Source organism: Rhinolophus hipposideros, assembly GCF_964194185.1.
Source record: "Rhinolophus hipposideros genome assembly, chromosome: 25".
NCBI lineage: Eukaryota > Metazoa > Chordata > Mammalia > Chiroptera > Rhinolophidae > Rhinolophus > Rhinolophus hipposideros.
The window spans coordinates 5,542,946-5,558,467 of NC_138071.1; the positions used below are offsets into that span (position 1 = coordinate 5,542,946).

Here is a 15,522-nt window from a genome sequence, read left to right on the forward strand (position 1 = left end):
TCTGGTGAACACAGGGGTCCATACTATAGCGATCTTTCAACTGTAGACGTCCACATGGGTGCAGGGAGAGCCTAGTCCCCCTCCCAGCCTCGCGGCGGAAGAGGCTGGGAATTCTGTAGTGCTGGGCGGCCACGTGCCCAGCGCGAAGTCAGGTGAAGGCTTGTTCTGAGAGAGAAGCGGGCAAGGTTATTGGGGGCCTCGTGGGGGTGTCTGCCACACACCTTTGAGTGTCCCCTCCTACCGCCTGTTACACCTATCCTGAGTTCATGCTTTATGAAAGAGTGAGCAGGGAAAATTGCATTAAGGAATTCTTACTTCAGGAACCAGCAGGAAACCACGGGCTGGTGTGTGATTTTCAGTAGATTTGCTGGCATGTCACTGATGGACGCCCTTACTGACAGGGAGGGGAGGCGCTCTCTCTCTCTCTCTCTGTCTCTCTCTCTCTCTCTCTCTCTCTCTCTCTCTCCCTCTGTCTCTCTCTTTCTCCCTCCCTCCCTCCCACGACCAGCCCACTGTGAACAAACAGCCAGTGGTGTCTTGTCTCCTGGCAGCTGATCCTGCCCCTCCCTGCTCAGGAGCCCCTGCTCTTCTGACCAAAACCCAGAGCCCTTGCTGTGGCACTGAGCTGGGGGTAAGGAGGGAGCTCAGAGGCAGCCCCTTGGCCGGCCAGCCAGGGCCAGAGCCCTCAGAAGGAGAAAGGCTCCTGAGCAGAGCCTTGTCATCGGAGCTGACTGCCCTCCAGGCCCTGAGCTGGGGGATGTTTAAGTTTGGAGACGCACAGCAAAATGCACCAGTGGGGGCGGTCCTAAAAGAAAAGGCTGCTGGCCAAGCCCCCCCTTGCCCAGCTTCACCCTGCACCTCTGTCCTGTATGCACGTAGCACCCCACTTCCTCCTGCCCTCCTGGCTCCTCTCTGTTTCACGGGTCAAAGCTGCCTTTTGGGGACTCGGGAAGGCCCGACTCCTGCCTTAGAGTTGGGAGACTCGGCTGCACAGCTCAGTGACCTCAGTGACCCTTACGCTGCTTTGGGACCCACACCCCTGCCACTTCTCTGACGCCCCTCACAGGCTGGTTCAAGGGACTTTGCTTACCGTTGTGGACCCCTCCGTCCCAAAAACCACAGGCCACAGGACCAACAGACCCCCTCGGTCCTTCTGAAAACGTTAGGTCAGGTTGAGCGTATTGTAGGAAGGTGACACACAATTTCTGCCATTCCGCCCTGCGTGCGGTACAGCTCACAGCCTGTTCCCTCTGGAACCACCCTCGTTGCTATTGGGAGTTGCCGTGATTATTGTCTTCAGTCACTTTTCTTTAGTTTTGCTGACTAAGTGCAAGCCCTCCATCACTACCCGCTTCCCAGCCTGGAGGACGCACAGCCCCAATTCTGTGCAGGGAGGCGCCAAACAGTGTGTCTGAGACCTCTTCCAGCAGCACCAGTTTATTACAAGCTCTGGAAGAACCGGTACTTTAATAAGAACCACCCACACCCCGCACACATGGAAGAAAAGAGCAGGGGTGGGGAGAAGGGCCCCGGGAACAACAGTCCAGTCTCTGAAGTTTCACCCAGGTGGGGGCGAGGGGGGGACCTGCAGTGAGGGCGGCTTCTCCTCTTGTCCCCCAGGGGGCTCCAGGCCGACCTCCAAGGTCCCCAGGTATTTTGGGGACAATGCTTCCCTAAGGCCACAGACAGACAGGCCGGGTACCGTCCTGATTTGAATCCGGTGCAGATGACACTGGGGCACTTGGCACTCCTCCACCGTCCGCCGGACCCAGTCCTTCACACACGGCGTGTACTTTTCCCACTGCTCCCAGCCGCAGCTCTGTGTGTCCAGCCTCTGGCCGATGTCCCATACCATGTGGCCGGTGTGCCTGGCACTCAGCATTTTTGAGTGCAGCATATCAATGCAGGGAGAGTGGCTTGACCTTTCAACAGTATTTGACTGAGCCCCGGCGTTGGCCGTCCACCATTAATGATTAAATTGGTTTAACTTGGTTCCACTTGGTGGACGGCCAACAGCAGAGGTGGCTAAACACACGGGTGAAGGCCCTCCTAGCCACCCGCCAACAGCCTTTGCTCTGGACCGAGGACGTGCTGCTGGGGGTCACACTATCACAATGCCCCGCATGGAGTAAGTCTCTAATCACTGAGCTGGTCCTCGACTCTTTGATGAATAAGCCAAACCTGGTCATCGACGGAAGACTGGGTAGGCTAGAGCTGGGCCTCGATTCCTGGCTGGCTTGGGCAAGGCTGGTGCCGGATTCCGGGCTGTGTGTGGCAGTGCTGTCCCCCGACTGCAGACTGGCCGGAGAATTAACAGGAGGCTGCTGGGCCTCCTGGTCAGACGGCTCAACCTGGTGGGTTTGGGGAGGCCTGGGGCTGCTCACCTCCGAGCCAGGGAAGGGCCTAACTTTAATGGTGCGCACCTGGGGCTGGGGTTTCTTTGTGCAGAGGATCAGGTAGGTGCCCATTATTTTGTCATAAGTCCTTCTTCTCACTGACTCCTCTACCTTGTCTCGCTGAAACCCCATCTCCATCATCCTCTGCATGACGCAGGGGTCCATGTTCTCACAGGGCGGCTGGCTGTATGGTCTTAGCTGCTCCTCTTGCTTCCAGTTGAGCCACGGCTCTTCTATCACGTTGCACAGCGTGGGTCTCTCGCTGGGCTTGAGGGTCATTAACCGCCGCAAGATCACCAGGCACTCGTACGATATGAAAGAGGGCACATGGAAGTGCCCTCTGAGAACCCGCCCGAGCAGGCAGAAGCATCGTCCGGGGAATGGCAGAGTCCCCGTGGTCATTTGGTAGAGAATGACCCCCAGACTCCACACGTCGCTTCCGGGGCCCTCACAGTTTTTCCCCAGGAAGCGCTCTGGGGCTACGTAGGAGAAGTTGCCCCAGAGCATTCTCGGCTTAAGGCCACTGCATTTGTTGTTGCGGCCGAAGCCTGTGATTTTCACATTCAGTTCTGCATCTAGCAGAACATTCTTAGGTTTCAGGTCCCCGTGTACGACGTTCCGCTGATGGCAGTATTGCATGGCAGAGACCATCTGCCGGAACATGTGGCGGGCCTTCTTCTCACTCAGGCGGTGGTGGGCCTTCAGGTAGTGATGCAGGTCCTCTCCGCGCACGTACTCCATCACGACGAGGAGTCTCTGCTGCGTCTCGATGACTTCAAACAGTTTTATGATGTTAGGATGGTTCAATAACTTCAGACAATTGACTTCCCTCTGTCCGCACGAGCCCCGAGAGCCAATGGTTTTCACAGCCACCTCCGACCCGGTGCAAATGTGCCGGGCCAACGTCACCTTGCCAAAGCTTCCCTGGCCGATGGTGTCCAGGAGCTCGTAGTGGTCAATACTGGGCTCCTTACGGGTAGAGGTGGCTGTAAGGCCATTCGCCATGGCGACCCCCTGGCTACAGTGATGGATAATACTAAGGGTCGATGCTGACTATGCTGACAACCAGTACTAACTGCGCTAAGTACGTGAACAACGCTCACTATGCTTAGCACGAGGTCAATTAATGATACTAACTCTACTATGCTGATGCTAACCAACACTAACAAACCATGCAAACTATACTACACGACGCTAACGCTAACAGTGCTAACTAGGATTACTGACGATGCTAAGAAGTAAAAATAAATAACGCTAACTGTACTAACTGCAGTAACAACGCTAACTATACACACGAGCTCACTGGTCCAAGTCCAACAGGTCACCACGAATCAGCTCCCTGGGCTATCAACGGACAAAACCTCAGCCCAGCCGGGACCTTATATAGGATCCTCTGCAACTCCATCACAGTGGTGCCTTGTGAGGTCAGAGCAAGACACAAGCAATCACAGCTGGGCAGGAGCCACAGGGTTTCTGCCACAGAAGCCACAGAAGCCACTGGTGACGACTCTACTCAGAAAAGAAAAAAAAAAAGGAGCCACAGAGCTTTGTGTTTGCGTGGAATAGCATAGCAAAGGCTGGTATTTACCTTAATAGAAATTAAAATTTGTAAGATGCTTCAGTGAACTTTTCATTTATAATTTGAAAATCTATCATAACTTTTGTCTTTTCAAGACCTTATGGCACCTACACTTAAAATACTCAATTCCTTTTCCTGAAACTCTGATTGGTCTCAAAATGCCACAACTTAACTGAGATCACGATATTATAGGAACATGTTGTGTGACACAGGACCAGATAAGGTACATTGTTAACATCTCCAAAGCCATGAGGAGGTATCTTTCATCCAATTTTTGCCAATAAGTTCATGAGCAGATTCCTCCTCAGACACGATGGAGACCAGAGTGCAGTGGGCTGATGTATACAAAGCCTTGAAAGAAAAGAACTGTCAACTAAGAATCCTATGTCTGGCAGAGCTGTCCTTTGGAAATGAGGGAGACACTTGGACATTCACAGATGAAGCAGAGCTGAGAGAGTTCTTTACCGCTAGGCCTGCCCTGCATGAAGGGTGTTCCTCAGATTGGAATGAGAGGAAACGGGGCTGTCACTCGCAGGCTTACGAGGACATGAAGATTGCTGTTCAAAGTCAACACATGGACGATTGATTATAAAAGCTGGTACCACTGTGTCATTGGTCTGTGGCTCTCTGTGTTTGCTCCTTGACTTAAGACACTAACATATAAAAAGTCATTATGAGTCTATGTTTGGGGACACACGATGCATCAAGACATAATCTGGTGACATCAATAACTGCGTGGGGTCAGAGCTGTGAAGGAGCAGTTTTCATAGGTTCTAGAAGTTAAACTGGTGTAAATTCACACACGAGTGTTCTAACTTGATGTTAGGTCATTCAGGTGACAAAGATATATTTCTCGGGGATGTTTCGTCTTCATCCGGTGTTCTTGGCTCCCAGCACCCTTGGAATATTCTGAGCGATTTGAGCAAGGGGAACATTTTCTGTTTTTGATATCTGGTCTCTTGTCCTCAGTTCCTGAAATCACTTCAGAGCGATAAAGGTGACATGAGTTTCTTGTTAGTCATAATAAGTCCCTTTTTACCACCATGGGGTTTGTGTTAATGGGGTGACTTTTGGAAAGCACCTGAGGATGAAGCCTTGTGGTCAGGGAACCTGGTTATGAATAGAGGGCTGTACATTTCAGTCCCACCCCCGGATTTGCAGGGAGGGGAGTGCGGCCGCAGGTGGAATCAAGCTCCAGTGGCCAATGAGCTGATCAATCGTACCTATCTAATGAAGCCTCCAAGAAACCCACAAGAGGAACGCTCAAGGAGCTATCACATTGGGGAAACAGCACGCTTGCATGTGCCACCACGTTAGGCCCCGAACTACGGGGACAGAAGCTCCTTTATTCGGGACTTTGCCCATGTATGTCTTCTTCATCCGGCTGTTGATGTGGATCCTTTAATATCCTCTGTCATACACTGGTAATGTAGTAATCTGACTTCCTGAGTCCTGCGAGCTGCTCTGGCCACTTAATCAAACCCAAGGAGCGGGGGCAGGGGAAGCTATGATTTCTAGCCAGTCAGTCAGTAGCACAGGTGACACCGCGGACTTGGGATTGGCCTCTGAGCGGGGCGTGCAGTCTTGTGGGACTGAGCCCTTCACTTGTGGGTCTCAGGCTGTCTCCTGCTGGAGAATCTGATCCAAGCCACAGACCTCACTCCAGAAAAAAGCACATCTTCTTCTGCAAATGTACCACAGTTTCTTGATCCAGTCATCTACCAAGAGGCATTTCAGTTGTTTCCATGTCTTGGCTATTGTGAATAGCCCTGCAATAAACATAGGGGTGCATACATATTTTCGAATTAGTGTTTTGGATTTCTCTGGATAGTTGATACCTAGGAGTGGAATTACTGGATCATAGGGTAGTTCCATTTCCAGTTTTTTTGAGATACCTCCATACTGATTTCCATAGTGGCTGCACCAGTCTGCAATCCCAACAGTGCATGAGGGATCCTTTTCCTCCACTTTCTTGCCAGCACTTGTTTTTTGTTGATTAATTGATTAGCCCTTTTGACTGGAGTGAGGTGGTATCTCATTGTGGTTTTTATTTGCATTTCTCTAATGATTAGTGAGGTTGAACATTGGATTTAATCGGTATTTTTAGAGCATTTCACTCCAAGGCTGCAGAATACACATTCTTCTCAAGCACACATGGAACATTTTCCAAGATAGACCCCCATGTTAGGCCACAAAATAAGTCTCAACAAATTTAAGAAAACTGAAATCATATCAAGTATTTTCTCTGACTACAATGGTATGAAATTAGAAATCAATTACAAGAAAAAAACTGGAAGACGCACAAATACATGGAGGCTGAATAACATGTTACTAAGTAATGAATGGATCAACAATGAGACCAAGGAAGAAATCAAAAGATATCTCGAGACAAATGAAAATGAAAACATAATACCCAAAATCTATGGGATGCAGCGAAAGTAGTCCTAAGAGGAAATTCATAGCAATGCAGGCCTACCTAAATAAACAAGAAAAATCACAAAGCAGTAGTTTCCTCTTACACTTAAGGGATCTGGAAAAAGAACAGCAAAATGAGTCCAAAGGGAGCACAAGGAATGAGATAATAAAGATCAGAGTGGAAATAAATGAAATAGAGACCAAAAAACAATACGAAAGCTCAATGAAACTAAGAGCTGGTTTTTCGAGAAGATAAACAAAATCTACAAACCTTTAGCCAGACTCATAAAAAAAAAAATAGAGGACCTAAATTACTAAAATCAGAAATGAAAGAGGAAAAGCGATAACAGACACCACAGAAATACAAAAAAAATAAAAAATAAATAAGAAATTACTGAGCAACCATACGCCAACAAATTAGACAATCTGGAAGAAATGGACAATTTTCTAGAAGCATACAACCTTCCAAGGCTAACTCAAGAAGAAACGGAAAACCTGAATAGACTGATTACTACCAGGGAAATTGAATCAGTAATCAAGAAGGTCCCAACAAACAAAAGCCCTGGAACAGATGGCTTTACAGGTGAATTTTACAAAACATTCAAAAAAGAATTATTACCTATTCTCCTCAAACTATTCCAAAAAATCCAGGAGGGAAGGCTCCCAAACACTTTTTACGAGGCCACTATCACCCTGTTCCCAAAATCAGGCAAAGACATTACAAAAAAAGAAAGCCACCTTCAATTGTTAAGTGTACACTGCAGTGGTGTTAACTACATTCATAACGTTGTGCAGCCATCACCACCACCATCTCCAGAACTCTTCTCATCTTGTAAAATGGAATCACTATATCCAGGAAACTATAACTAACCATTCCTCCCAGTCCCCAGCCCCTGGAAACCACTGTTCTATTTTCTATCATTTTCACTATTCTGAGTATTATACTCTTGGGAGTTATACAGCATTTGTTCCTTTGTGACTGGCTTATTTCACTTACCACAATGCCCTTAAGTTTCATGCATGTTGTAGCAGAATGTCCTTTCTCAAATTTCAAAAATACTCCCTTGTATGTATAGACCACATGGTGCTTATTCACTCATCCATTGATGGCCACGGGTTGCTTCCACAGTTTAGCTACCGTGACTAAGTTGGCCATGAACATGGGTATATTTGATCTAAAGCTGATTTTGTCTGATGTTAGTATAGCTGCCACTGCCCTCTTTGGGGTGCTATTTGTACAGAATATCTTTTCCATACTTTAACTTTCCATCTAATTATGTCTTCTGATCTAAAGTGAGGCTCTTGTAGACAGCAAATACTTACGTTATGTTTTTTAACCCATTCTACCAATCTATGTCTTTGAATTTTTTTTTGAATGTTATTTTTTTCCTTTGAATTTATTTATTTTTTTAATGTTATTTTTTTTCCTTTGAATGTGCCCTGCTCATTTTTGGTTACTACATACATGGGCTACCCTTTTCCATCCTTTCATGTTCAACCTTTTTGTGTCTTTGGATCTAAAGTGAGTCCCTAATATAGGTATAGTATATAGATGGTTCATGTGTTTGATCCATTGTGCCAATCTGACCATTTAACCCAGTTACATTGAAAGTGATTCCTGACAAGGAGAGACTTATCAGTTCTCTGTCACTTTGTTGTTTGCTTTCTATATGCCTATGAGTTTTTTGTTCCTCATTTCACACATGACAGTCTTCTTTTGTGTTTAATTGACTTTTCTGTAGGGAAATGTTTAAATTCCTTTCTTATTTCCTTTTCTGTATATTCTACAGCTCTTTTCCTTGTGGTTACCATGGGGAGTACGTTTAACACTCTTATGTGACTTCATACAAGCTTAAGTTCAATTTCATATTTTTCAAAATAACTCTGCTCCTTCACAACTCAGACCTCATGCCTTTCAGTTATTGATATCACAAAATTACATCTTTATGCATTGCAAGTCTAAAAACATAAAGTTTAAAAAAAAAACCCAAAAACCAAGTACATTAGTTTCTTAATGTAGAAAGCAACTATGTGGAGTTACAAACCAAAATTACAATAGTAATTTTATATACTTATTTGTATAAGCATTCACATATTGACTTTGAGCAGAGATCTTCATTTCCTCATAAGCCTTTGAGTGACTGCCCAGCGTCTTCTCATTCCAATCTGAAGAACGCCCTTCATTCAGGGCAGGTCTAGTGGTAAAGAACTCTCTCAGCTCTGGTTTTATCTGGCAATGTCCAAGTATCTCCCTCATTTTGAAAGGACAGTTGTGGCAGATGTAGGATTCTTAGTTGACCGCTCTTTTCCTTCAACACTTTGAATACATCAACTCACTGCCCTCTGGTCTCCATGGTGTCTGAGGAGGAATCTGCTCATGAACTTATTGGCAAAAATAGGATGAAAGACACCTCCTCACGGCTTTAGAGATGTACCTTATCTGGTCCTATGTCACACAACATTTTCCTATAATACTGTGATATCAGTTAAGTTGTGGCATCACTTTCAGACCAATCAGAGTTTCAGAAAAAGGAATTGAATATTTTAAGTGTAGGCGGTATAAGGTCCTTAAAAGACAAAACTTATGACAAATTTTCAAATTAATGAAAAGTTCACCGAAGCATCTTACAAATGTTAATTTCTAATAAAGTCAATATCAGCTTTAATATTCCACAAAAACAAAAAGCTCTTTGGAGTTCCCCCTCCTTGTTTTTTCAAAGTAAAGGGGTCTTGAAACTAGTAAGTGAGAAAAACACTGTATCTTATGCCCAGTCATGATTTTTTTTGTATCTTGCTTCAGCCTCATCAGGCACCATTGTGATGGAATTATAAAAAATCCTGTATAAGATCCTGGCTGGGCTGAGGTGTTTGTCCTTATGGCCCAGCAAGCTGATTTGTGGTTGGACCAGTGAGCTTGTTTTCTCCTTTTTGCTTTTTTTTTGGTACTGTTTATTTTTTCTTTTGTCTTTACACTTTTTCTCATTTTCTTTTTTCCTTGTAAGTTTCCATTTTCTTATTTTTGCTTGTTCTCTTTTCTCAGTTTTCTTTTTCTCATTTTTTCCTTTGTTCTTTTCTCATTTTTCTCTGTTTTTTATTTTCCTTGTTCCTTTTCTTATTTTTTTTTCTTTAAAGTTTTTTTAGTTGGTATACTTAGCATTGTTAGTACAGTTAGCATTGTTTACTATTACTTATTAGCATCATTAATGAGCATGGCTTGCATTGTTAGTATTGGTATCTGCATAGTATAATTAGTATCATTCGTTAGCATCGTTCATAAGCATAGTTAGCAGTGTTACTACTAGTTAACATACTTAGCATAGTTAGTAGTGTTTGCTAGCATAGTTAGCATTGATAGTATAATCTGTTAGTGTAGTTAGCAGGTCACCATGTTGCATGACCTCCTAGGTATCTCTAAAAAAATTTATTATTGGATAATAACAATGCATAGGTAATACATTTTGCTTTTCTTATGTATTTACAAATAACATTTTAGTTCAAAATTATCAGTACTGTATGAGGAGACAGGTAAAGATTTAAGAGGAACGAGTTTGTGAGCTAAAAGGAACAAGCTTAAAAATTAACCATTTGGCTCTGAGTCCCTCGGCTAGCTATGGGAACAGACAGTTTCCTGGAAGAAGCCGACTGTAGCACCCCCCTTGCAAGCTAACAGGCACCTTACATCCATCATAGATGGGAACAGAACGGTTCCCAGAAGAAGCCAATTGTAAGAGCAAACTCCCTGCAAGGTGAGAAGCATCCTGCATAGAAAAACATAAACCCCCTACACAGCTTCTCATTGGGGGAGCTGTCTACTCTAGACTCTGATCCCAGCAATTCCTCTGCTGGTGCTTCTCTCCTTAAATAAATTTTCTAACTTCTGCTAACTTCTAACTTCTGCTTTCACAACCTGCGAGCTAGCGAACACAACGATTTCCAAGTTTGGGCTATAAAAAATTATAAATCCTGGGTTGAGCACCCTTTCATGTTCTCTTACTTGCTGGCTCTGGGGAAGCCAGCTGCCATGTGAGCTGCCCTATGGAGAGCCTCATGTGGCTAAGAACTGATGTTTCCAGTCACACACGAGTTTGGATGGAGATCTCCCCTCAGTCAAGTCTTGAAATGACTGCAGCCCCAGACAACCCCTTAAACACAAGCTGGTAGGAACCCCTGAACCAGAGAGGCAACTAGATTCCTTACCCACCATAACTGTAAGATAATGAATGTAGTTGTTTTAAGCCATTGCTTTCTGGGTAAGTAGTTATGCAACAATAGCTAACTAATATAGTCTGTTTTTTTCTTGGAAAACTGTTAAAATAGTCTACCATAGGTACCCCATAAGTAACCACAAGCTTAGGGTCCGTGGGGGCTCTTGCATCTAATATGGTTACTTTTCAGCCTAATTGTCTAGGAATCTGTTTCAGAGGATCCAGTTCTAGGTGGACCACACTGAAAACTGCAGACACAACAAGGGAAACATCCAGAAAGAAAGAAAAACCATTCTTCTCCCAGAGGGAATCTCGTGTGACCACAGAAAATGACAATAGCAAAAGGGAAATATCAGTTTTTGATGCTATGTAAATCATGGAATATTTCTTTTTAACAAAGCCTAAGACTTTTTGGATAACCCAACCCCTGTTTGAACCCTATGGTTTCTTCTCACATGCTTTCCTAGACTGGTCCTTTTTTGTTTTTCTTTTGATTTCAGCAATTCTGTATGCCATCCCCCAACCTGTTTTTAAATTAAAATTTATTGGGGTGACAGTGGTTCCCCTTTTTAAAATTATCTTTTTTAGTTACAGTTGACATTCAGTATTACTTTATGTTAGTTTCAAGTACAAACATCATAATGGATAGACATTTATATAACTTACGCAGTGATCCCCTGATAAGTCTAGTACCCACCTGGAACTATACATAGCTGCTGACACCCCCCTTTTAAAAGTTAGTGTGGACCAGTGTGAGAAACAAAACTGTAAAAGAGGAAGATTGTGGAACTGGGAATGCCTGGGTTTAAATTCTGGCTGTCACTAATTCAGAGCTTTGAGTGAGTCACTGGAATCTTTAAACAGACATGCTAATGCTTACCTTTCAGAGTTGTTGTGAATATTTAAGCTTCAAAATTTGAAGTAATGCATTGAAGGACTCAGCACACCATAGGTTCTAGGTAAATAATAGTCACCATTGTTAGTATTCCTTCTCTCATGTTTGCTTCTTCCCTTAAGGCTGGTCTTACAGCATCTCCCAACACATTTTATTAAAAGTCACTTTCTTGAACTCTATTTCACAGGAAAATACCCACGTGCTTATCCCAAGATCCAGAAAATCCTATTTCAGAGGAGAGGTACAACATGGAAATAGAGGTTTTCAGCACTTAGCGAATGCAGGAGGAAAGTTGTTTGCTGGCATTTGCCAAGTAGCCCGTAGGCTAGATGCACAGTGGTTCCCTCAAGGCTGTCCATAATGCACTCCTCTCAGAAAAGAAAATGAAATGTAAAATACTGATCGACAACTTACAACATTTCAGAATCTTTGAACTAAACAAGTATTTGGTTGCCTCCTGAGTGGGAAAACCTAGTGAAAGAGAAACTGGAGTGAAAGGGAGAATTCACCTTAACGGTATTGTTGGTAGGTTAAAATTTTTGTACTATATTAGACTTGACCTAATCAAAATGTTATATTAATAAAAATGTATCCACTCTGAATCATATTAATATTGCATAATTAATCTTTCCCTTTTAGTTGTATTAGTCCCAACATTTCTTTTTGTTTCTCTTTTAGTAGGACAGAACACTAATTCTAAACATTTTCTTTCAAAAGTAGTACAAGCATCAGATTCTGAATCCATAGAGAGCCACTCGCAATTGCAGTCTTACCTACAATTTGATTGAGGATTTCATCCAGCTTTGATCATCTGTGGTTAGGAAGGAATTCCCCTCTCTCTGTGCTTCTCCTGGAGGAGAGAAAACAATGAAACTTCCCACCAGCTTTCAAGCCAGTTATTTCAAGCCAGTCACAGCTTTAGGCAGTTCAGCCTTGGCCTGCACACAGGACACATGTGGATACATCAGCTACAGCCTGTTCTCCCCTCCCTTCTGAGACTGCTAGACTGCTAGGGCGTGAGCTGCGCCGGGTGGGATTCTGTCCCTGTTCTTAGAACATCAGAATAGTGCCTTTATTCTGAAGTGTCAGAATAAGACTCTTCAATGAGGAGGAAAAACACTTTACAAAACTTAAATTAGGAAAGCCCTTTTGTCCTTAAATCCAATTAATAGTATTGATCCTTTCAATGGGCTCAAGGTTCTTATCTCTGCTAGATGGTTAGTGGAAAATTTATGTCTTACAAAACTTGGAAGCCATCATGTCCCAGATCCAGAGAAAAAACAAAACAAAACTTTGAATTGATTCAAAACTAACTCCTCATAATCAAGACAAATCAAAAGTCTTCTACCTTTGCAGAAAACAACCAAATGAAGACCTGTCACTGTAACAGGTATGGTTTTGTGCTGCAGGGATATGTACTGGTGTAAGAAGATCTGCTTCCGACTTGTGTGGAGTTGAGAGGTCGCGAGAGGGGGCTAAGTGGAAGGCAAGCCACGAAGTGATGCCAGGCTCTCCACCCCTCGCTTCTTCTCCAAGAACAGTAGGGCGTCTGCTTCAGCGCTGGGAAGGCAAACCCACCTCCAGATGCCATTAGGGACCTTGTTCTTTTTGTTTCTTCTCTGCTTCCCACTCATGTATTTTTCCTCTTTTAATTCGTGACCTACCATTTTAAACTAATTAACCTCAGGGGCTTTATTTTTATTTTGAACATGACCTCTCTTAATAGGTATGTTTTCATTGCTTTCCTAGCTGGAGTGCTGCTCTTCACCTTACCAACCCAGCTGTGGAACAAAGTACCCCATTCTTTCTGTGCCTTCCTTCCTTGCTGTAAAATGGGGATGGTAACGGTCCTGCCTCACGGTGTCACTGGGAGAATTAAATGAGTTAGAAGAAGTACCTTTCTTAGAACAGAGCCTGATTTGAAGAAAGCACCAAGTGGGGCAGATGTTACTAGTTTTACAGACAATTTTACTTATTTCCCCCTTATTCTATTTTTAACTTTTAGCTTATTTTATTGAATTTTAATTTTAGCATTATCTTGTTTTTTTTTTTAGGTTTCTCTGTCATTTTAAATCATGTTTAATTTGGTCTATTCTACTATTACCATTTTCTAATAGTTTACTTCAATTACCCATTAAGCCTGTCCTTGACTTGGGTTTTATTGACCCTCTTTGTTGTCCCATTTTTTCTTTTTTTTTGGATTGGATGAGGGTGGCAATGCGAGTAGTCATTTTTAATGACTTGTCTTCATTATGGGCAACAGAAGTGAGTCTAGAGAAACAATTACCAAGCTTCAGTGTCCCTCAGAAACACCCAGAGGGCTTGTAAAACACAGACTAATGGCACTGCCCTGAGTGATTCAGTGAGTCTAGGTTGGGGTCCCCAATATTTGCATGTCTCACAAGTTCCCAGCTGATACTGCTGCTGTTGGTTGGGGACCACATTTGGAGATGCAATGGTCTGGACGAGTATGAGTAGGGGACAGCATCCTTACCATAAACTAGGGAAACGCTTTCCATGCCCCTTACCCCGCTTCTTACCACACACTCACATGCTTCACTGAATTCTCCCCAACACATTCCACTCCCTGTTCACTCGGAACTTTTACCAAAGGCATTAACACCCTCTCTGTATATGGGTCATTGATTGGCCGAAAAGGTTACTTACTTAGTAAAGCCTCACACCCTCTCCTTAAGAGAAAATACATGAATTTGAATCCACGGTATGGAAAACATATAGTGATAGGGTTTCAGGCAAACACTGGCAGTTGCATGCTAGGGGGGAAGAGCCAGGTGAACCTCTACCCCGAGAATATACAGCTCTGGGGTGACCCTTGTGGGGAGCCGGGTGCAGTGGAGCTCTCGGCGGGCCTCACAGGAACCTGGAAGTCAGTTCCTTTCACAGTAATCACTTCCAATAGAATTTTGGGAAAATGATAACAGAGTCAACTAAAACCTCCCCGAGGGCCCATCTCTGTCCCCTCCTTTTCTCCGCAGGGATAACGGCTTCCCTGTAGTGGATGTGGACTCTTCCTATCATGTTTGTATATTTGTATTACCTGTGTGTCTACCAACAATATACAGTACACATTATCACACATTGTGATATTTACATAGGCTGTGTCTGTCCCCCCTTTCTGATCATAATCTATGTCTCACCTTATCTCCATTACCCTGTCCCCAAGTCCCTCCACTCCCTCAAATTCTGAAAGTACAGAGATATGGCTGAGCTGGGCTTTTCCAGTCTTTGTCCTTTGTCCCTCGGCAGTATAGGATGCTATGCACCCCTCAAAAGGAGCTTTATCAAACTTGGATCGAAGCCACACTGATAATCCTGATAATGGTTCCCTCTTGGCCCTAAATCTCCAGCTGTCTTTGTGTCCTCCATGTGAGAGAAAGATTTTCCGGTTGAAAGGATTCTTGCCCAACATTGAATAATCTTTCTGCCTTCTTCCTACCTCTCCACCCTGCCATCTCAAACGCATCACAAATTTCCGAAGGTGGGAGGTCACTTAGCTCTCTCCAGATGGAGGGAGCTGCCCACTGCCTGACCCCAGCCACTTCAGCAGTGAGCTGCAGTCCAGTTTCTACCCTGCATGCAGACTCACCTACCTCCCTGGCCCAGATGGGCTCAGCTGGCTGTGTGTGGGGAGCATGGCGCCATGGGAAGTGGCAGCCTGGCAGGCCACAGGCTGCAGGGTTAGGGCCCCCCAGATAATCCAAGAGGATCTCCTATCTCAAGGTTTTTAACTTCATTCCATCTACAAAGACATCTTGTTTTTCCAAGTGAGGCCACATTCCTACATTCTGGGCATTAGAACACGGACGTGTCTTTTTGGGGCCTATACTTCAACCTACTACATATGGACTGTCTCTCCAAAGTATCAGCACACCAGTCTAGAAGATGAGTACCAGTAATACCATCTCTCTTTCTGGTGAGGAAATGGAACTGACTTTCCTGAGTCACAGAGCTAGTCAACAGGAGAGCCGGGATTTTAACCCAGGGAACTGGACTATAGACTCCATGTTTCTA

General features: G+C 44.3%; 1 protein-coding gene across 2 annotated transcripts in view; it reads right to left on the minus strand.

The window, feature by feature from the left end:
• Nucleotides 1–1,423: 1,423 nt before the first annotated feature.
• Nucleotides 1,424–15,522, minus strand: part of LOC308493075 (serine/threonine-protein kinase MARK2-like) — a 33,095-nt gene continuing 18,996 nt past the window's right edge. The window contains exons 2-5 of one of the 2 annotated variants that reach the window (XM_081038758.1): nt 12,264–12,340; nt 11,905–11,961; nt 11,476–11,550; nt 1,424–3,169 (exon numbers count right to left, since the gene is read on the minus strand). In XM_081038758.1, coding sequence (XP_080894884.1) covers nt 1,974–3,137 — 1,164 coding nt within the window. In that variant the 5' untranslated portion in view covers nt 3,138–3,169; nt 11,476–11,550; nt 11,905–11,961; nt 12,264–12,340 and the 3' untranslated portion in view covers nt 1,424–1,973. The remainder of the gene's footprint in view (nt 3,170–11,475; nt 11,551–11,904; nt 11,962–12,263; nt 12,341–15,522) is intronic. The other variant, XM_081038757.1, reaches the window with a different exon arrangement.